The sequence below is a fragment of the Elgaria multicarinata genome, chromosome 3 (genome assembly GCF_023053635.1).
Source record: "Elgaria multicarinata webbii isolate HBS135686 ecotype San Diego chromosome 3, rElgMul1.1.pri, whole genome shotgun sequence".
NCBI lineage: Eukaryota > Metazoa > Chordata > Lepidosauria > Squamata > Anguidae > Elgaria > Elgaria multicarinata.
The window spans coordinates 2,201,660-2,223,413 of NC_086173.1; the positions used below are offsets into that span (position 1 = coordinate 2,201,660).

A 21,754-nucleotide genomic window follows, 5' to 3' on the forward strand; every position below is an offset into this window, starting at 1 on the left:
CTCAGTTGCTTTTCTGTTGCGATGGCATGAGCTCTACTTCTCTGCATTGCGAAGGCAGCATGACTTTTAAAAAGCTCTCAGGAATATTTTTGTCTCTAATTAGTTGCCTTTATTCTAGAAGCCTTTGTTCTGAGACAGAACTTCTTCATTGCTGATCTGCCAATGGTGGTCCCTTGAGATCTCAGTGCTGTTCACCAGACACTTCCTATGCCTCTATTTCCCCACGCCCTCTGGAATGTGGGTTGACAGTGGAAGAAGAATGATAGGACAATAGCAAGAGGGTTGTGTAGTACCTCTTTAAGTGAGTTAATTTCTATGGGAAGAAACCTGAAAGGGAGTGTTAATCCCTGAAAGGGAGTGTTAACAGGACTGCCGGCCAGTTATGTTCCTTCCTTCTCTTCTGCCTCATTGTATCTCTGCTTTCCTTCACTTCCACATTGCTCCTTGTCAAATAAATAAATAAATAAGTGATCTCCTACAAAAGAATGCAAATTATGGACACAAACAGTTTTCAATTGTATATTTTTATTTACTTTGAGCATATAATAACAATCAGAATTGCTTCTCTGGTAATTTGCAGAGTATGGGTATCTCTGTTCAGTCTGCCCGTGACCCATAGACACATTTTAATAGATTCAGAGAATCTAGAATCTTCTTTTTTTTTTTTAGAAAATGTAAATGAGTTTTAAAAGTTTAACAACGAATTTAAAAAAGGCATTTTCACGTACTAAAAATATAAAAATAAAGAGGTAAACCCAAGAGCTTTCAAGTCCACTCCACTCTTAACTATGGAGACTCCTCAATGAGATACGAGCACTGTGATGGGAGGACATAAAAGCAGCTCCTCAGATTCCTTCCCAGAATTCATTGGAAAGAATGGTATTCACTGCTTCAGCTGCCCCAGTAATGGCTTTGGAAAGAAAACCTGGGGCAGTCGTGGAAGTGCGGCAACCAACCATAGCGAGAGGCCTAGAGTCAGGGAGCACGTGGCACCTCTTGCTGTTCACTGGGACAGCCCCAAGCTGCACTGTTCTCGCTGGCAACTCTGCCAGCCATCTTCTCCCGCACCCGTCAGGTTAATTCCAACTGAGGCCAGGGCCTCTGTGGCCCACGGTGGGTAGCGGCCTGAGTTTCCATACATGGTCTTCATGAAATCCTGAACAAACTGCGGAAACCTCTGCTCAATGATGCTCTCCCGGATCAAACGCATCAGGTTCAGCTGACGGGGCAAATAAGAGACACCACCGCTTCAGGAACTGCACTTTTAACACTCAAAGCCAGCACAATTAGACTCAGCAAGGAACGATTCCAACCAAGGGGGGGGGCAGGGCGGGAATCTGAATTAATTATCATCAACATAATCAGCCTTGGCCCAGAGACTGTAGCTATCCCACATCCCAATCCAGCTAAACAAAATGACTCATTCATACTGCTAAGCAGTTAACATTGGTGTTTCTTAGGGCTAAACTACACATTACATTAAACACATAGTGTAAAGGCGACATTACACATTATCTTAGTGTAAGTGTGTAGGGTCCTGATCTGGATCAGAACCACTGTGTGAGGGTAGGGGAGGATTAAACCCCCACCCCCACCCAGCCGCTTTCCCCAAAGAAATTTAGCCCCCCAACCAACAGGGACCTAAATGAGGGGCCAAGGTGGGGGACTACTGTTGCCAATAGACAAGGTTTACCATTAGGGCAACTAGGCAGCCGCCTAGAGCGCAGACCTCAGAGGGGCGCAATATTTATTTATTTATTACATTTTTATACCGCCCAATAGCTGAAGCTCTCTGGGCGGTTCACAAAAATTAAAACCATCATAAAACAACCAACAGGTTAAAAACACAAATACAAAATACAGTATAAAAAGCACAACCAGAATAAAACCACGCAGCAAAATTGATATAAGGTTAAAATACAGAGTTAAAACAGTATAATTTAAATTTAAGTTAAAATTAAGTGTTAAAATACCAAGCAATAGCTTGGGAAACCCATAGTTAGCGCTTCTATTGCAATCAATGGGACTCCAGCTTTTGTTGGATCATGCCCCAAATCTCTAATTTTCCCGTAGGTGCACGCTGCCAGTGGGTTGCTGGAGAGGGAGAGGCAGCACGAGTCAGACTCCCCGCGGGGAGTTCGGGTTTGTGCACGTGTGTTTGTATCTCTCTCTCTCTCTCTCTCTCTCTCTCTCTCTTTTTTTCTCTCGCTCTCTTTATGCACGCTGGGGACACTTTGCCTGAAAGGCCAGTGTGGAGGGACCATGAAAGGCTGCTGGGTGTTGGGTCTGCTCGCTTTGCAGTCGCTGGGACGCCAGGCCAGGGGAGAGGAGGCGCGTCCTTTGGTTTTGCGCCTCTCCCTCAAGATCGGGCCCAGGGATTGCAGATTCGAGGATCAGTGAGCATAGAACAGACTCCCTGCGCGCAACTGAGCTTAGGCAGAGGGTGGTGGGAAGCTGTTGTGTCCCCCACCTCACCCCTCAAGGCATTCCTTTAAAGATATCTCCCATTGATGATGCAGTTGGCAATTTTGGGGTGGTGGTGCAGGTAGCTCGCCTTGCCTCGGGCACAAAATAGTCTAGCACTGGCCTTGCCAATAGAGCCCCCCCCTTTTTAGTGCCTGAGGTGGGAGTGGGGAGGGAATTTTGGGGTGGGGGTGGAAGTGGCTGGGTAGGAAGGTCTAAGCCTCCACCTACCCATGTGCAGACTGCCCCCCATGTGCTTACAAGATGGTAGACAAAATGGTGAAGATCAGCTATATGCTATGTTTTTAATATAACATATAGTTAGGCTTCTATCTATGGAAAGTGTGCAGACACCTAACCCTGAGGACCCAAATTCTATACTATGGAATTCACATTGTGTCTGTAGAACAAGCCATGCAAACTGATCAGATTTTGCATCATTTGTTATATTTCTCGAAAAAATTGGGACAATCTGGGCCACGATTGTACAGGCAGAAGGCCAGGGCAGAGAAGGAAGGTACAACAGAGGCGAGTGCCCACGGTCATAAGCATCAGAAAGAACCGTACCCACAGCAGTAAAGCTGAGTGAGAGAGAAAGAAAGAAGCCAACTGCCCTGCTTTTCCATTCCCATATTACAGCCAGGATTCAACAGAATTCTTCCCACCCCCAAAGGGTTTTACTGCGACCCTCTGAGTCGAAGAACACCTTGAGGCCACAAAAGATAAAGAAGCCAGACCGACCTGATAAGCAATATTATGGACCGTAACGTGGTGCATAGCAGCAGTGTCATGGCGGAAGAGAGCATTCAAGAAAGCTCGGCTGTACCTGTCAAAAGACAAAAAAGGTGTCCCCTTGTGACCCAGGGCCTGACGAAGGTAATTTATACACCAAAGCCAGACAGAATAACAGGGGGAAACAACATTTTCTCTCTTTAATGAAAAAATAAATAAATAGAAAATTGGACTCAGGGTCAACTCTGGTGTCCCTGGCTAAGGGCTACCCTCTTCAACAGAAGTTCTACTGGTCAATACAGGGAACACTGCAAAGTAATTTCCCTCTGCATACCAGCCTTTGAGACACAGTTGTCAGAATTGTTTTGCTACAGAGATTTAGGGCACAATCCTATGTATGTTCAGACAGAAAATGGCCTGCAGCTCCCAGCATTCCCCAGCCAACCGTACTGGCTGGGAAATGCTGGGAACTGTAGGACTTTTTTCCTGTCTAAACATGCGCCCGACTGTGCCGCTATTCTCCCTGCTGTCTACGAAAGAGACTGACCAGCGGCACTTCTGGAGCCAGCAACTCAGAAAAGGAGGAAGCGTGCAAATTTTAGGGTTAGGGCAGGGAGGAATCAAAGGAAACCCAGCACTGGGGGGTGGTGGTGGAGGTGGAGGAACTGTTGTGACTGTAAAGTTGAGAACAAAAAAATCCTGTGGCACTTTAAAGACAAGCGGTTTTATTGTAATTCCATAGACAAGGGCTTTGATGTGTCAAGACTATTCCATAAAGCCGCTTGTGTTGTATTGGACAATGTGAGGCTGGCCCCATCAAGATCCTATGGAAGAGACCAGGAAAGAACTCACATCTCCCCTCACAACTTTAACCTCTTTAGAGACAAGCAAAGGTCCTCTCGCTGTCTCCTGAAAGTGCACACTCAGCTCATCCGTTCTTCCATGGGGATTTCTGCTGTTACTCTAAGGAAGAGATTGTGTCTGGGCATTTTATCACACAAACAAGAATATACCTGATTAAATAAAGTAAGTTTACATTTTTATCCCACTCAAGATGGCATAACGTGGTCCCACCTGCACATTTTGCTGTCACAACCACTCTGTGAGATCGGTTAGGCTGAGGGGGTGTAACTGGCTAAAGATTACCCAGTGAGCTTCATGGCTGAGTGGGGGTTTAAACCTGGGTCTCCCTGAGGCCTATTCTGATACTCAAGCCTCAATGCCACAATGACTGTTATATGAGCCTGGAATATAACTTGTGGTTTATTCGTTCAGTCGCTTCCGACTCTTCGTGACTTCATGGACCAGCCCACGCCAGAGCTTTCTGTTGGCTGTCGCCACCCCTAGCTCCCCCAAGGTCAAGTCTGTCACCTCCAGAATATCCTCCATCCATCTTGCCCTTGGTCGGCCCCTCTTCCTTTTGCCTTCCACTTTCCCTAGCATCAGCCTCTTCTCCAGGGAATCCTGTCTTCTCATTGTGTGGCCAAAGTACTTCAGTTTTGCCTTTAATACCATTCCCTCAAGTGAGCAGTCTGGCTTTATTTCCTGGAGTATGGACTGGTTTGATCTTCTTGCAGTCCAAGGCACTCTCAGAATTTTCCTGCAACACCACAGTTCAAAAGCATCTATCTTCCTTCGCTCAGCTTTCCTTATGGTCCAGCTCTCGCAGCCATAGGTTCCTACGGGGAATACCATTGCTTTAACTATGCGGACCTTTGTTGTCAGTGTGGTGTCTCTGCTCTTAACTATTTTATCAAGATTTGTCATTGCTCTCCTCCCAAGAAGTCAACGTCTTCTGATTTCCTGGCTGCAGTCAGCGTCTGCAGTAATCTTTGTGCCCAGAAACACAAAGTCTGTCACTGCCTCCACGTTTTCTCCCTCTATTTGCCAGTTATCAATCAAGCTGGTTGCCATAATCTTGGTTTTTTTGAGGTTTAACTGCAACCTGGCTTTTGCACTTTCTTCTTTCACCTTCGTCATAAGGCTCCTCAGCTCCTCCTCGCTTTCAGCCGTCAAAGTGGTGTCATCTGCATATCTGAGATTGTTAATGTTTCTTCCTGCGATTTTAACTCCAGCCTTGGATTCGTCCAGCCCAGCACGTCGCATGAATATAACTACCACTCTTCTTTCTCTCCATACTTAGAATTATCAAAGCTGGTAAGAATCCCATATTCAACAATCCACCATTTTTCAGTTGTGTGGGCATTTAAAAAAGGGAGGTTAAGCAATGTCCAGAAGTCACTGATCCGTCTTGTTATAAGGAGGTTTTGCCATGGAGAGGATCTGACGTAAACATATCAGAATTCCATGCTGGGCTGTTCTGGCTACCTCGCACAGCTGGTCATGGATCACCATACTGTGACCCCTACCCACCCAGCAACACACGCACACACACACAGAGCTCTGATCCCTGCAGCCCAGTGGCAGGGGTAGCCTGCTCTGCTCAAAGTTGCACTGCCAAACCCAGCAAGACAGGAACAGAAGCACAGCTCTCTTTTCCACAAGGACTCGGGTTCCCTGGCTCCTCCTTTGAAAGCACATCTCAGGCCCTGAGACGTGGACGAAAAACAATCTACCCTCCAGCTAAGCCACCCATATTCATATTACCCTCCACTGACTTTGGAGGGCTCTTAAATCAGCTATGATTCAAAAACGAACAAACACCCACCCACTCCATCCCAGGTATACCAACCTCTGGCAGGTGGGGCAATCACAGTTCTCATCAATGGGCCGGAAGTCCTTGGCAAATTGCTTGTTCTTCAGCTGCAGGGAACCCCACGGGACTAAGGCTGAACCAAAGCGCTGGACGGAGAAGGAACAAAAAGGTCAGCAGTACTAGGGGAAACCATGGCTTAATGGGCGTTTCAAACGCTTGGCCTCCTCCACAGATCTTTCTTCTCGTTCATAGCGCTCTTGCGCATTTATGCTTCTTTCCACCAAGTGATGAAACGCTCCTCCCTCCCAACCTGTCCATCCCCAGTTTCCCCCACAGCTGAGGCATCTACTTACAGCGGTCCTTGTGGGGAAAACGCAGTCAAACATGTCACAGCCCAAGGCCACACACACCACCAGGTCTGTAGCATAACTTCATGGGAAACAGAGTGGAGAGAGGCACGTCAGGAGACAAAGCAGTTGCCCAGTAAAGCTTGTCCAGTCATTGCCTACAACACAGCCCGGCCAAAACCAGATTGCGGGGCCTTTGGAGGACAGGGATGAGAACATTCTCGTGGCGACTTTGTGCCTCATAATTGTCTTGGCAAACCCAGCCTAAGAGGTAGCCACAGGGGCAGACTTGAAACCCTCAAGCCATTCCCCTTTTCAAACCAGGAAGTGGGAGCATTGCTTGGCCCCAGGGACTCTCCAGTATGGGGCTCCTCAGGGGTCAGTCTTGTCCCCCATGCTGTTTAATACGTACATGAAACAGTTGGGTGCGCTCATCCAGAGTTTTGGAGTGTGTTGTCATCAGTATGCTGATGACACACAACTCTCCTTCTCCTTCTCATCTTCATCAGGTGAGGCTGTGGATGTGCTGAACCAGTGCCTGGCCGCGACAATGGACTGGATGAGAGCTAATAAACTGAAACTCAATCCAGACAAGACTTGAGATGCTGCTGGTGGGTGGTTCCTCTGACCGGATGGAGGGTGTTCCACTGGTTCTGGATGGGGTTGCACTCCCCCTGAAGGAGCAGGTTCATAGCTTGGGGGTTCTCCTTGAACCATCTCTGTCCCTTGAGGCTCAGGTGGCCTTGGTGGCACGGAGTGCTTTCTACCAACTCCGGTTGGTGGCCCAGCTATGCCCCTATCAGGACAGGGATAACCTGGCTTGTCTATGCTCTGATAACCTCCAAATTAGATTACTGCAATGCACTCTACGTGGGGCAGCCTTTGAAGATGGTTCGGAAGCTGCAGCTTGTGCAAAATGCAGTGGCCAGATTGATAACTGGAAACAGAAGGTTTGAGCATATAAGACTGATTCTGGCCCACCTGCATTGGCTGCCTATACGTTTCCGAGCCCAATTCAAGGTGCTGGTTTTGACCTATAAAGCCTTGCACGGCTTGGGACCACAATACCTGACGGAACGCCTCTCCCGACGTGAATATACCCAGTCACTACGTTCAACATCTAAGGTCCTTCTCCGAGTGCCTACTCCGAGAGAGGCTCGGAGGATGCGCCAACATTGTTATCTTTTCGGCACCAGGTTAAGACCTTTCTCTTCTCCCAGGCATTTAACAGCATTTAACAACATGTGCTGAGTTTGTTTGCTTTTAACGGACCCCAGAATAGCTGTTTTTATAAGGATACTGTGTTTTATGCTTTTTATGTTTTTAAACTGTGTATCTTTGTTTTAATGTTTACTGTTGTTAACTTTTGTAAACTGCCCAGAGAGCTTCAGCTATGGGGTGGTATATAAATGCAGTAAATAAATAAAATAAAAAGTTGTGGCCGTTTGGGAATACAAAGAGTCAATCACACTGCCAGCAATAATCCAGTTTCTGTTGGACCCCAAGGGAAATGGATGGCACTGGTGGGCTTGTCTTGGCTTGATGCTCAGCAGTGACTCCTACCCGACTCCCATAAGGTAGCGAGGCTTGTTCCTGGGGAGATGATCTGTACTGAGGGACACCATCCTCCAGAAGTGATCTTTGGCCTCACCACCGCTCAGGCCCCCAATGGCAAAGCCCGGCACGTCTCGCTTAGTCATTTCTAGCAGAGAAAGAGAGAGAGAGGCGGTTAGAGCTGCAACTTCCTTTCTCCAGGGGAGCATCACCTTAAGACAGGGGTGGGCAACTTGGGGCCCTCCAGACACTTTGGCCTACAACTTCCATCAGTTCTAGCAAGCATAGCCAATGGAGAGGAATGATGGGAGTTGTGGGCCAAAAATCTGGATGGCCACTGGTTGCCCATCCCTGCCCTAAGACAACACAACTGCTCATGGGAACCCCAATTGGAAGCTTTCCAGAGCTGTCACTGTGAACATTGGAGGTATTCTTTATTACCACCAAGGGAAACAAGCCACGGGGTCACTATCGACTCACTTTTCCCAATGTGTAATGGCAGTAAAACTCTGAGAGTGCCTTGGACTGCAAGAAGATCCAACCAGTCCATACTCCAGGAAATAAAGCCAGACTGCTCACTTGAGGGAATGGTAGTAAAGGCAAAACTGAAGAACTTTGGCCACATAATGAGAAGACAAGATACCCTGGAGAAGAGGCTGATGCTAGGGAAAGTGGAAGGCAAAAGGAAGAGGGGCCGACCAAGGGCAAGATGGATGGATGATATTCTGGAGGTGACAGACTTGACCTTGGGGGAGCTGGGGGTGGCAATGGCCGACAGAAAGCTCTGGCGTGGGCTGGTCCATGAAGTCACGAAGAGTCGGAAGCGACGGAACGAATAAACAACAACAATGACAGTTTGCAAACACTCTTGGAAGCGATGTTTACAGAAGGTCACTCTTGCCTGTGGTTCCTAGGATTCTACCGAACGGATGACTGGTCGCCACTGGCATAACTTTTCTGCAATTCTCCTGGCGCCTGTTTAGGCTTTTTATAAACAAAGGCTACAACGCATTGTTAGGAGGAACTGTCATTTTTAATTTTCTCTCTTTCATGCTCTACCAAGACACCACACCCGAACCATCACAGCTTTTCAGAAAAGTACGTCTGCCCTTTATTTGTAATGGATAAAACTGGCTTGCACTGCAACTAAAGCAGAGCTGAGAAGCCTGTTTCATCCCAAGGGCAGACTTACATTTTACAGCAGCTCCCAGGGGCCGTATTCCACTGCTCAGTGGAGCTGAAGGCCAAAGAGAGGCACCAAAGTCAAAAGGGGCGGGGACAAAACGCCAGCAGATATTTCAGTTTAAAGCTCTCACTGACAGTCACTAAGCCTTAGGAGAGCCATTTCAACCTCTTGCAGGGCTGATCCTGCGATGAGGTGGGGTAAAACCCCTTCCTCTGGCAGATCAAGGAGGGTGGAAGGTACCGCCGCACGCCTACTGCCGGGAGCCCTGATGCTGCCCCTGCCACCCTGGGCCTCTCAAAGGGAGGCGTACGACGGATGGGTGCACACTCTGGAGAGCCCTGCCAGCCACTCTCCCAGCATCGTGGTTTTTCAGACCGCTGCCACTGCTGCCCATCCCATGCTTCACTCTAAGGCATAGGCAAGGGGCCACAGTGAGAGAGGACCTGGCATGGCTCGCCACAAAGGCCACCCAGCCCAAATCCCGTGCCCTGAGGGATCCTTTCTCAGGCTGAGTCAGGGGCAGGGAGGCTGGCCCTGGAGGTGGCAGCACAGGCAATCTCTAGGGTCACCGCCCTGCCAGGGCCTCACTCTAAAAAACAACCCGTCAGCGCGAAGGATCGAGGGGAAGGTGGGTGGTGGTCCTTGGCAGGGCAGGGCCGTGTGCTCTTCTACCCCAACGGCACTCGCCGTGCAAAGGCAGCTCACATTTAGCCGCCTTGGCAGTGACGGTGGGAGGTCTTGCACCGAGCCTGACCTTTTAGAATTGGGGGGGGGGATTGCACAAGAACCGGAAAAAGGGGCCTTCGCTATCTGGGGACCCTAGAAGAGCCAGATTTGGCCCCTGGGCCTGGGGTTCTGCAGCCCTGAACTGTGAGTGAAGCTTTACAAACTTTCTTGGTAGACCAATGGCCAGAGATTGTTGGACAAGCTTTAGCACTAGCTTGTGGTTCAGTCAGATGTATATATAAGAAACTGAGGCCAACAGAAGGAGATGCCGTGGATTCCCGTTCCCTCCGGCACGTTCACACGTTCTGGCAAACAGACGTGGGGCACCTAATCAGTGAGACTTCTTTTATTCGGGGAAAACTCAAGGTGAAAAGGTTAATGGTTACACACTTCAGAAATACTTAAAGCTGACTGATGGTCCGAAAGCTTTAGGCTTCAAGGTAACGTACAGTCATAATGTTAAACAACCTGGTTTCCCAGTTGCCATCTCAATGGCTCCAAAAACGGGTTCCAAACACAACCAAGGGAAGGGAAAGATTCCTGATATGATCATTCAGGCAATCACAATGGGGAATTCTTGAAAGGCTTAACAAATCATCCCAAAACGCGGCCACACGTTGGTAACTCAGGGAACATGGCCAAAGCCTAAACAAGATCAAGGGGTGGGTAAAAATCTCCCATGCATGTACTTTAGCACTGGGAACTCCCTGCCACCTAAGTCTGGCAGAGGGAAAGTCCAACGGTCAATCCCAGCCTGCCATGACGCTGAGCTGACCAGAAACACACAACCCACAGCAAATGTGAGTTCAAGTCTATGTAAAGCCTCACAGTACTTTTCATGGAACAGTCCTTAGAAATCCAAGGTCCAAATAGAACAGAGTCCATGTGCAGAGAGCTTTCAAAGTCCCAACCGATGATGGAGCCAAACAGGGAGGGATTTCAGGCCATAAGTCGAAAGATGTTCCTAGCAAAGGCTTCTCCCTTTGCTCCAGCTTATAAAGGGAGGCGTGGGCCTGTTCAAAACCACTTGACAGACAGGGGCTCAGCCCACCAAGATGACACTACAATGAGTGACTCCTTCAATAAGGGTCCCCCACCTTTCTAAAACATTGCATCAGTCTCCCACAGAAGTCTACAACTTCAAGGCCGAGACAGGGAATTTTGCACAGTCATTCCACACTAGTTCTAATTAAATCTACCTACAACCCTGCAAGTCCTCCCCAGCTTTGCTTTACACTTATACCTGACAGTTGGTTGTCCTAGGCCACCCACCTAATTCCTTCTGGTTCTGTCAAATATCAAGCAGCTTAAAAGCTAGAACTAAAACTTGCTCAGGAGCAAAGATCAGACCCAGAAGCATGCTCACCTTCCAGACACTTGGTTCGAAGGGCAGGATCCAGCCCACCCTGGATAATAGCAAACAGATTCTGCTGGCTGGGCTTGTTGTGTGCTGCAATGCATCTGTCCAGCCAGCGAATGGACCTGCAATACACAGATCGATGCTCAATTCAGAAAAAGTAGCATGTGTCATACCGCTCCACATTATTAAGATGGTAGTAAGTGCATCAAATCTATTGATTTGATTTGAACGCTTTTCTATCAAAAATGGGATTACAACTCATTGCTTCCTACCACTTCAGGCGCACGCTAAAAGTTATTAAACAGCTAAAACAACTATAATGTTGCAACAGAGCCATATTATACTACACGAGTCCAAGTGTAATGTACGTAAGAAGGTGCCCTATACTGAGGGAGACCATTGATCCATCCATTCCGGCAGAGATCTGCCCCAGCCCTACTCCCGAGGAGCCAGGGTTTGAGCTTGGGACCCTCTGCATGCAAAGCATGTGCTCTACCATTGAACAATGGGCCTTCCCCAATGCTAGAATGCACTACAAATACATGAAGGCACGCCTGATCTTTTCGTAATTTGTCCTACAACGTAGTGACATATTTCTATCGTACATACATTTTTGAGCCTTTTGCACCTTATATATGGCTCTGTTACAATGGTATGTTGGTCTGCTGAAACACTGGCTCCCTCAGTTGTCATCAAGGTCCCTTTTCAGTGCACATCAGGGTATGGAGCAATTGCCTCTCTGTGTGTCTTTGTGCATGGAGAAAAGAACGTCTTTCTCCATGCACAGAGTGACCATCTTGTGCAGTGGTTCTCAACCTTCCTAATGCCGCGACCCTTTAATACAGTTCCTCATGTTGTGGTGACCCCCAACCATAAAATTATTTTCGTTCTTCTCTACACGATCCATTGTCATGGGATGGTTTGCTAATGAAAATAATACATAACAATAGCTTTAATAATACAAAAGATTATGCATGACATAGTTCAGTCAATACAGTTTCCTAAGACCATCGGAAATATGTGTTTTCCGATGGTCTTAGGCGACCCCTGTGAAAGGGTCATTTGACCCCCAAAGGGGTCCCGACCCACAGGTTGAGAACCGCTGATCTTGTGGCTCTCTGCGGATCGAGAAAAGGAATGCCTTTCTCTTGTCAGCAGTAGGGAAAAGCTGTCTTTCCCTAGCGCTGGCCATTGGGCTGAGCCAGGGAGAGGGAGCTGGGAATGGAACCTGGCAAGACGGCTGGGGAACCACATTTGAAGCCGTATTCTGCCCAATGTACTAAAATACCAAAACACAAAGTAGTAAGTTGTAACTAGGCAATAAAATCAGGGATGTAGAAGTATAAAAGCACTAGATTAAAATCCCCAAAAGTTAAAATATTCTAAACTAGTTAAAAGGAGAATTTCAGGCTGATTTTCGTAGCTTTAGAGAAAAGCTTTAAAAGGTGGCAGCAGAGTCTGCAGAAGGTTTCAGGAGAGTTGGAGTAGCCCAAGGTGAAGCTTCCCCGCCCCTATCCACAGACATTTCCCCCTCCATAGGGACCTGGTCATTAGTTACTAATATTCTGCAACTGGGGCACACAGCTTAACCTAGCACAGACAAACCACTTCTAACTCTGAAGTATGAAGTTTATGTCTAAAAATAAAATACAGCGGCTTATAAGATCAAATGATATGTCTGGATAATTTCGACTACTCATACAAAACAAGCAGAATTTATAGGTTTCACTGGCAGTAAACAAAGGAGGAACCAAAAGACTGCATGAGCAAGCATCCCAGAAGGCAGTGGTTGGGAAGGGCCAAGGTAAGCTGGCCAATGGCATCAAACCGTAAACGGGCAGAACACACAACGCAAACCTGAACATGGCTTCTTCCACACGGGGGCCGCTAACTGTGCTGCTGACCACGTCGTCCAGCTGCATCATGATGTCAGACCCTGAGAAAGAAAAATGCAGTATGCGTTAGCAGAAGCAGCTGAGATCAATCGACGCTATTTTAAAAAATTATATTCCCACAATTTTTGCCCCCCAAAGAGGCTCACAGCAGAATAAACTAGTAAACAAACAAAAAGCTAAAATAATAACATTATGATTAAAAATAAGATAGCTTTCTTGCAAAAAATAGTTTTTGCCTGTCTCCAAAAGGGGTGGCTAACTTAGCCCCAAGTTGAAGTGGTCCAGGAAACAGGGGCCTCAGCCGATACTTGAGCATGCACACAGGTTCCTATGTTATCACACTGTTATCTTTTCGGCGCCAGGTCAAGACTTTTCTCTTCTCCCAGGCATTTAACAGCATATGCTGAGTTTTTAACTGACCCGAGAATAGTTGTTTTAAATGGATAGGTTTTTTAAAATATACTTTTGGTGGTTTTAAATTTTGTATATCTGTTTTTAATGTTCATTGTTTTTAACTTTTGTAAACCGCCCAGAGAGCATCAGCTATGGGGCACTATATAAATGTAATAAATAAATATGGAGGCAGGTTGTCCCATGGCCAATTAAAGAGCAATCCTATATTTTAGATGGCTGAGGGGTCACTGGATCTGGCGAAAGCTCCACTGTCCGACAGAACGCAATAGACAGCCACAATGACAGATATACTAGCAGAATGGCTAAAATGCAGCAGGGGAATGGTGGCTAAAAAGACCCATTTTCCCAAGGTATGGGACTGGGATGAGGTTGGACAAAATAAGTTTCTCAGACCCCTGCTGCACTTTCTGTCCTCTACTCAGTAGTCCTTATCAGGATCAGTTCAAAGAAGCCTCAGAAACATCTCATTGTGTACCGACAACCGAGAAACAAAGCACAATTCCATCTTTGTGCTTGCTTGTTCAACAAAACATTGAGTTTTTGTAAAACATATATGCTACTAAGGTGAAATGTTAATAGCCCGATGTTGATTGTTCCCCACAGAGCTGAAAATTCAATACACTTGCTCCAGCTTGTCCCGGCCATGTTGTTTTCTTGTATGCTGTGATGGGCAAGAGAACAAATTACTGGGCATACGTCTTTTACTCTGTAGGCTTAAGAACATATCGCCAGCACTTTTTCTGGCTGGAATGGGCACTAACATTAATCACAGAATTTATTTTTTCAGGTCACAAAATGATTTTTTTTTAAATTAATGCATTATTTTAGCTTTTCAGAGAAGATTCACTATTAACTCAACAAGAGTCACTGATAGGGTAACTCTTATACTGACGTTCTACATGTATTTGGTATTTCTAAGATAGGGTGGAAATAGCTGTGGTAAGAGAGAAATGTCACACAGTGCTATGAAGTAGGAAGAAGCATCAGTCAGCTCACCAACTGGAGACAGAATAGTTACCAAGAGCGTTCTGTATTTCAATGGATTTCTCTGGAGTCAACAGAATCTCCTTGCCATCGTAGTAAGGAGAACAGAAGCGTACTCCCTCTTCAGTCACCTCAGAGAGCTTCACCAGAGAGACCATCTGAAACCCACCACTGTCCTGCACAAAAAGATTGACACCATGAAAAGAACTGAAAGAAAGAGAAATTGCCTGTTCTGGTACTTTGATTCCCATAATCATGAGGAGGCCTAGGTTGCCTATGAGTGAGTAAACATAGTATTAAAAGAAGGGCTGGTATCGAGAACAAGATTTTTTAAAAAAATCTTTGTGCTCCAGCTCTGTTTATTTGATACACAGTACTGGTGTGCTTGAGCTATTTTGCACCTCCTTTCAACACTCCAGCTGCAACAAGAATGGTCTTCCAAAGAGAGCCTGTAGCAGAAAAAGACCCAGCAAAGAGCTCAAACAGTATATTCTTAAATTTAGCAATTAATAATCTAAAATGCAGGATTCCTTTTCTCTCAACGCCTTCAGTGACAGAAACTTTTCAAAAGGAAAAGGGAGTATTTGTTTTGTTGCAAATTAACAGGCAATCTCCAAGCAGTTCTGCATGATCTAAACACAGCCCTGGATATGGAACATCTTAAAATAGCCCTGGATATTTAGATTTCCAATGCAAAAGTTTTACTTTTAACTGATACAAAATATTTATTTTCAGCACAAGGCTTTTCTAGTCCTCAAACTTTGGATGAATACAGAAGATTTTCCAAATGATGACTTAGCTACCAAATGGCAAGGAGAATGTTACCATTCTCTTGCTTCCCCAGATTTCTGCTCAGATGCAAAGTGCGTTAAAATAATATATTACTTACCCACCTCTCCGATTGGATCGAGGCGGGGAACAACAGCAAGCATAAAATACAGAAAATACTGATTAAAAACATAGTATACACTGTTTTTAAAAAACATCCTAAAATTCCACTGGATAGACCTGCCGAAAGAGATCAGTCTTGATAGCTTTCTTGAATGCTAAAAGATTGTCAAGCTGAGGAGTCTCCTCCGGCAGGCCATTCCACAGTCTAGGAGCAGCAGAAGAGAAGGTCTTCTCGCAGCTGTTTAACAAGGCAATACAGCCAACTGCTTTGCCAAGTTCGTCCATCCACATACCAGTAAATTACCACTTGACAACAAGATCATCTTGTGTTCCCCCAGATGGAGGACTTCATTTCCACGTTTGCCTCATGGGCCACTGCTTCTGGTTTCTGCCAACGCCAAAGCTCAACCCTAAACAAAAGCTATGTTTTCCAGTGACTTCCTTAGTTACATTCATACTTACTGTGAGCAGGTTCCGTGGCCAGTTCATAAAGCCATGGAGTCCACCGGCTTTTTTGATAAGCTCGGGTCCCTAGAGCAGGACAAAAGATGATCATCAGCGTCGCTAGTGCCAAAGCGCCACACCATTCCCACAGATGATGCCAGGGAGGAATGCAGAACGTCTATTTCAGTTGCTTACACAACCCTTACAGAAACTGGCATATCACTCTGTGGAACCCCAAACTAAAGACAGCAGCAACAGCACAAAGTCATTCAGATACCCAGCATTCTGCCTGCAGTGATATTCGGTGCATGATGCTCTCAACAAGAGGGCAGATAGGAGAAATACAAGATTTGAACTTAGCTGTGATTGAGCATCAGTAGGGTCCACCCACAACCAAGCAAAAGACTCCACATTCTTTCAGGTTCAGCTCTTATTTTGTGTGTGTGTGAGAGAAATCAACATCTTTGTTTCTAACATTTAAAAATAGCCCTGAAAATGCAGGTGTCCAATAGAATCATAGAATAGCAGAGTTGGAAGGGGCCTACAAGGCCATCGAGTCCAACCCCCTGCTCAATGCAGGAATCCACCCTAAAGCATCCCTGACAGATGCTTGTCCAGCTGCCTCTTGAAGGCCTCTAGTGTCGGAGAGCCCACAACCTCCCTAGGTAACTGGTTCCATTGTCATACTGCTCTAACAGTCAGGAAGTTTTTCCTGATGTCCAGCTGGAATCTGGCTTCCTTTAACTTGAGCCCGTTATTCCATGTCCTGCACTCTGGGAGGATCGAGATGAGATCCTGGCCCTCCTCTGTGACAACCTTTCAAGTATTTGAAGAGTGCTATCCTGTCTCCCCTCAATCTTCCCTTCTCCAGGCTAAACATTATTATTATTATTATTTATATAGCGCCATCAATGTACATGGTGCTGGACATGCCCAGTTCTTTCTGTCTACTCTAACCCATTGAGCAGGGGGTTGGACTCGATGGCCTTGTAGGCCCCTTCCAACTCTGCTATTCTATGATTCTATGAATACCAATACATTCCATTATCCCTGTATCGACAGCTGAAACACAGTGACTTAAAGCAAGCCTGCAATATAATTCAGCATTAATATTTCACGTTGGAGGTCCGACTGATGGCTTATGTAGGCTGACCATATGAAAAGGAGGACGGGACACCTGTATCTTTAACAGTTGTATTGAAAAGTGGATTTCAGCAGGTGTCATTTGTATATATGGGGAACCTGGTGAAATTCCCTCTTCATCACAACGGTAAAAGCTGCAGGAGCCCTGCCCTCTTCTAAATCTGGTCACTCTAGTATAGCTCCTGCACCTTTAACTGTTGTGTTGAAGACAGAATTTCACCAGGTTCAACATATATACAAATGACATCTGCTGAAATTTCCTTTTCTATGCAACTGTTAAAGATACCTCCTTTTCATAGGGTCACCTTAGCTTATGAGAGCCCTGCAATATTACTGCAAGTCAAAGATTATTATTATTATTTATTTATTTATTTATATAGCACCATCAATGTACATGGTGCTGTACAGAGTAAAACAATAAAATAGCAAAACCCTGCCGCATAGGCTTACATTCTAATAAAATCATAATAAAACAATAAGGAGGGGAAGAGAATGCACCAAACAGGCACAGGGTAGGGTAAAACTAGCAGTATAAAGTCAGAACAAAATCAAGTTTTAAAAGCTTTAGGAAAAAGAAAAGTTTTTAGCTGAGCTTTAAAAGCTGCGATTGAACTTGTAGAACTTGTAAAGATTATTATTATTATTATTATTTATTTATATAGCACCATCAATGTACATGGTGCTGTACAGAGTAAAACAGTAAATAGCAAGACTCTGCCGCATAGGCTTACAATCTAATAAAATCATAGTAAAACAATAAGGAGGGGAAGAGAATGCACCAAACAGGCACAGGGTAGGGTAAAACTAGCAGTATAAAGTCAGAACAAAATCAAGTTTTAAAAGCTTTAGGAAAAAAGAAAAGTTTTTGGTTGAGCTTTAAAAGCTGCGATTGAACTTGTAGAACTTGTAAAGATTATTATTATTATTTATTTATATAGCACCATCAATGTACATGGTGCTGTACAGAGTAAAACAGTAAATAGCAAGACTCTGCCGCATATGCTTACATTCTAATAAAATCATAATAAAACAATAAGGAGGGGAAGAGAATGCACCAAACAGGCACAGGGTAGGGTAAAACTAGCAGTATAAAGTCAGAACAAAATCAAGTTTTAAAAGCTTTAGGAAAAAGAAAAGTTTTGAGCTGAGCTTTAAAAGCTGCAATTGAACTTGTAGAACTTGTAAAGATTATTATTATTATTATTATTATTATTTATTTATATAGCACCATCAATGTACATGGTGCTGTACAGAGTAAAACAGTAAATAGCAAGACCCTGCCGCATAGGCTTACAATCCAAGGCTCAGGCTGGTTTAGCTCTCAAGCCAAAAACATTCTCCCGTACCAAACACTTTTCAGGCTGCATGCAACGTAAAATCAGTAAAACAAGATCGCCCAAGGCCTGCAGACTTACAATGCACAAGGGGAAAAGGACGAGGAGGGGAGTTGGGGGATGCTGGTGGTGGACGATCAGAAGGCCGCTCAAACCCCGAGTTTCGGGCAAGGGAAGCTTCCACTGCCGTCAGGGGGGGGGGTCTACTTCCACCCACCCTCCCACCCACCCGTTTTATCGACCCTGGAAGCGCCCCGGGTGCCGGGCCTGAGGAACTAGAGGCCCACGGGGGAGCCGGGGCAGAGGCTTGACTCACGGGGCGCGTGCCCAGGTGGTAGGTGTTGCCCAGGCACAGGCGGCATCCGAGCGCGTCCAGCTGCGCGGCAGTGAGGCCCTTCATGGTGCCCTGCGTCCCAACCGGCATGAAGACCGGGCAAGCCACGGTGCCGTGCGGCAGCCGCAGCTCACAAGCCCGGGCTTTGCTTCGCCCGCATTCGGCCACCACGCGCAGCGACAAGGCCGCCGCTGCTGCCGCCGCCATAGCAACCACGGCCCCTGGCGCAGGCTTATGACGTGGCGCCAGTCTGCGGCTCCGTCGCGTTCTCCTCGTAGGGTCGCCCTTTGACCCAGCAACGTCATATTATTGTTGTTGTTGTTGTTGTTGTTGTTGTTATTTATTTATATAGCACCATCAATGTACATGGTGCTGTACAGAGTAAAACAGTAAATAGCAAGACTCTGCCTTCACTGACATTTATGTGTAACTGATGCTATTTTCCCTTTTTTAATTTTAGAATGTTGTGATATTTGAAACTGAGGCTTTTGAAGTATGTAGTTGCATAATGACAAATCTTGATAAAATAGTTAAGAGCAGAGACACCACACTGACAACAAAGGTCCGCATAGTTAAAGCAATGGTATTCCCCGTAGGAACCTATGGCTGTGAGAGCTGGACCATAAGGAAGGCTGAGCGAAGGAAGATAGATGCTTTTGAACTGTGGTGTTGGAGGAAAATTCTGAGAGTGCCTTGGACTGCAAGAAGATCAAACCAGTCCATACTCCAGGAAATAAAGCCAGACTGCTCACTTGAGGGAATGGTATTAAAGGCAAAACTGAAGTACTTTGGCCACGTAATGAGAAGACAGGATTCCCTGGAGAAGAGGCTGATGCTAGGGAAAGTGGAAGACAAAAGGAAGAGGGGCCGACCAAGGGCAAGAGGGATGGAGGATATTCTGGAGGTGACAGACTTGACCTTGGGGGAGCTGGGGGTGGCAACGGCCGACAGAAAGCTCTGGCGTGGGCTGGTCCATGAAGTCACGAAGAGTCGGAAGCGACTGAACGAATAAACAACAAAGTTTGCACAAGATCACACCCTAAATTCGATGTCCTGTCCTGCATCCATGTTAAGGATGTTCAACGCTGTCACCCATTTTGTTCTTATTCAAGTGGAAACCGTGAGATTTCTGAATCGCCAGGTATGCTTGTTTTACAATTTAAAAATAAAATCATTTTTCCTCATACCAAAATGAGGAAAAATCCAATTAAATAGACTCTTTTAATGGGAGATTAAATATATGCATGAACTCTTCTCCAGGTCCCGTTGGAAAATGCGCTCCAGATGTGTTGGACTGCATCTCCCAGAATGCCCCAGCCGATGGCTGGGGCATTCTGGGAGTTGTAGTCCAACACATCTGGAGCGCCCCAGGTTGAGGAAGGCTGAGGTAGAAAAATTCTTGTGAGGTAATTCCCCCCCCCCCCGCCCCCGCCCCCACCTCGGGCGCGCTGCAGCAGTAGGGAAGAAGGAAAGATTTATTTATTTATTTATTTATTTATTTATTTATTAATTAATTACATTTCTATACCGCCCAAAAGCCGGAGCTCTCTGGGCGGTACACAAAAAAGACTACGCCATCTACGCATTTGGCGAGGAAATGAATCTTGAGAGCTCGAGACAAAGGGATGCAATTTTTAGCACATTGACGGAGAAAGCGGCACGTATGACGTCATTGTTCACGTGAAAAAAAAATACCCCTTAAACAAAGTTATCTTTACTAAAGCGATTGGCTCTTCGTTCAGTATGACAAAAACTCCGGCCAATCAAAAGCGAATGTGGTACGGCGGGTGGGGCTGGTTGTTTTGCTAGATGACTCGATTTTTTTTTTTTTTAAGTGATGGATAGGAAGTTTAACCAATTAAAAACAAGAATGTGATACGAGGTGGGGATTATACGGAGACGATCGCGCTCCTAAAGGTATCCATTGACTGGGTGAAGAGCCCCGGGGATGGTCGAATGGCAGGTAAGGCTGTCCAATTAGAATCCCGACCGGAAATAGACGCCACCCTATCAGTAGGATGGTCTGCGAGATTTGCTTTTTCTATTGGTCTAGAGTAGGAAATGACAGCTCCGAAGGGCAATAGCGGTGGCGGTTGGCAGAAGTGAGGCGGGACGAAGTGCGGAGCGGGGTGTAGCTGAGGCCGGATGAGGAGAACCTGAGGGGGAAGTTTGGTGGTTGTTGCCTGGGGCCGTGAGGGGAAGAGGAGGCGTGCGGGGAGAGCTGCCCCCCCCCACCGGCCGTTGCTATGGGCAACCGAGGAATGGAGGAGCTGATTCCGTTGGTGAACAAACTGCAGGACGCCTTCAGCTCGATCGGGCAGAGCTGCCACCTCGACCTGCCGCAAATCGCTGTGGTGGGCGGTCAGAGCGCGGGGAAAAGCTCCGTCCTCGAGAACTTCGTCGGCCGGTCAGTCAGTCAGTCAGTCGCTCGGCAGAGGGGAAGGGAAGCGGGGGGAGAGCGGTTTGCGCAAAGGCCTTCCGGAAGCCGCTTCTGACAGAGCGGCGCCGTCTGTGAATCGCTCCCTTGGCCCAAGTGCACCCTGTTCCGTGAATGCCGCGTTCTACGCCAGTGGCGTTAGCTGAGCAAGAGGCGTAAAGCGCGCTCGAAGAAAGGCCGTAGCCAGAGCTGGCGGAAGGGAGCGAGCGAGCGAGCGGGCGGGTGGCTTGGGCGGAGGGCGGCTGGGATGTTGCCCTGGAGGCGGAGGGCCCGGGGGGCCGCCGCCTTCTCGCCCAGCCCGCGGGGGCTTCCTCGGGGCCACACGCCGCCTGCCCCGCTCCTCCTGGGCTGGTCTAGTCTCGGGTCACTGGCACGGCGGTGTCGGGACGGGCAGCGCCGCCTCTGGGCCCCCGGCCTTGCCTTCTGCAGCAGGTGCAGACCTGGGCCTCGGTTGCGCCCTGCGCGTTCATCATTGGATGTCGAGCCGCTGGAAGGGTGACTAAACTCCGCTAAACAGCGATAGTCCCGGAGGTGATCTTCTGTCATGGATGTTGCATCTCTGGCTGGGCCAGTCCATGCACATGCTTGATCATAGACTCATAGAATCGCAGAGTTGGAAGGGGCCTGCAAGGCCATCGAGTCCAACCCCCTGCTCAGTGCAGGAATCCACCCTAAAGCATAATAGAATCATAGAATCGCAGAGTTGGAAGGGGCCTGCAAGGCCATCGAGTCCAACCCCCTGCTCAATGCAGGAATCCACACTAAAGGATAATAGAATCCTAGAATCGCAGAGTTGGAAGGGGCCTACAAGGCCATCGAGTCCAACCCCCTGCTCAATGCAGGAATCCACCCTA

General features: G+C 46.9%; 2 protein-coding genes across 9 annotated transcripts in view; one reads left to right on the top strand and one right to left on the bottom strand.

The window, feature by feature from the left end:
* Positions 1-508: 508 nt before the first annotated feature.
* Positions 509-18,670, bottom strand: QTRT1 (queuine tRNA-ribosyltransferase catalytic subunit 1). Its single transcript, XM_063123023.1, has 10 exons — positions 18,446-18,670; positions 15,671-15,739; positions 14,352-14,493; positions 12,882-12,960; positions 11,031-11,146; positions 7,762-7,900; positions 6,205-6,280; positions 5,888-5,997; positions 3,205-3,289; positions 509-1,219 (listed from the first exon to the last, which is right to left on the bottom strand). The coding sequence occupies exons 1-10, from the start codon at positions 18,668-18,670 to the stop codon at positions 1,004-1,006; spliced, it is 1,257 nt and encodes a 418-aa protein (XP_062979093.1). The 3' UTR covers positions 509-1,003.
* A 1,952-nt stretch (positions 18,671-20,622) lies between these two features.
* The window catches only part of DNM2 (dynamin 2), an 80,860-nt gene continuing 79,728 nt past the window's right edge, over positions 20,623-21,754 (top strand). For 4 of the 8 annotated variants that reach the window (XM_063119053.1, XM_063119054.1, XM_063119058.1 and 1 more), the window contains exon 1: positions 20,624-20,870. In XM_063119053.1, coding sequence (XP_062975123.1) covers positions 20,710-20,870 — 161 coding nt within the window. In that variant the 5' untranslated portion in view covers positions 20,624-20,709. Of the gene's footprint in view, positions 20,871-21,754 lie in introns of all 8 variants that reach the window. The other 4 variants (XM_063119057.1, XM_063119056.1, XM_063119055.1 and 1 more) reach the window with 3 other exon arrangements.

Coding starts and splice junctions, on each gene's coding strand:
- QTRT1 (XM_063123023.1), bottom strand. CDS start 18,670: ATGGCGGCGGCAGCAGCGGCGGCCTTGTCGCTGCGCGTGGTGGCCGAA. Junction 12,961..14,351: donor TGAAATACAGAACGCTCTTG/GTAACTATTCTG, acceptor TTTCTTTCTCAG/GGTCTGACATCATGATGCAG. Junction 5,998..6,204: donor TTTTCCCCACAAGGACCGCT/GTAAGTAGATGC, acceptor TTCTCCGTCCAG/CGCTTTGGTTCAGCCTTAGT.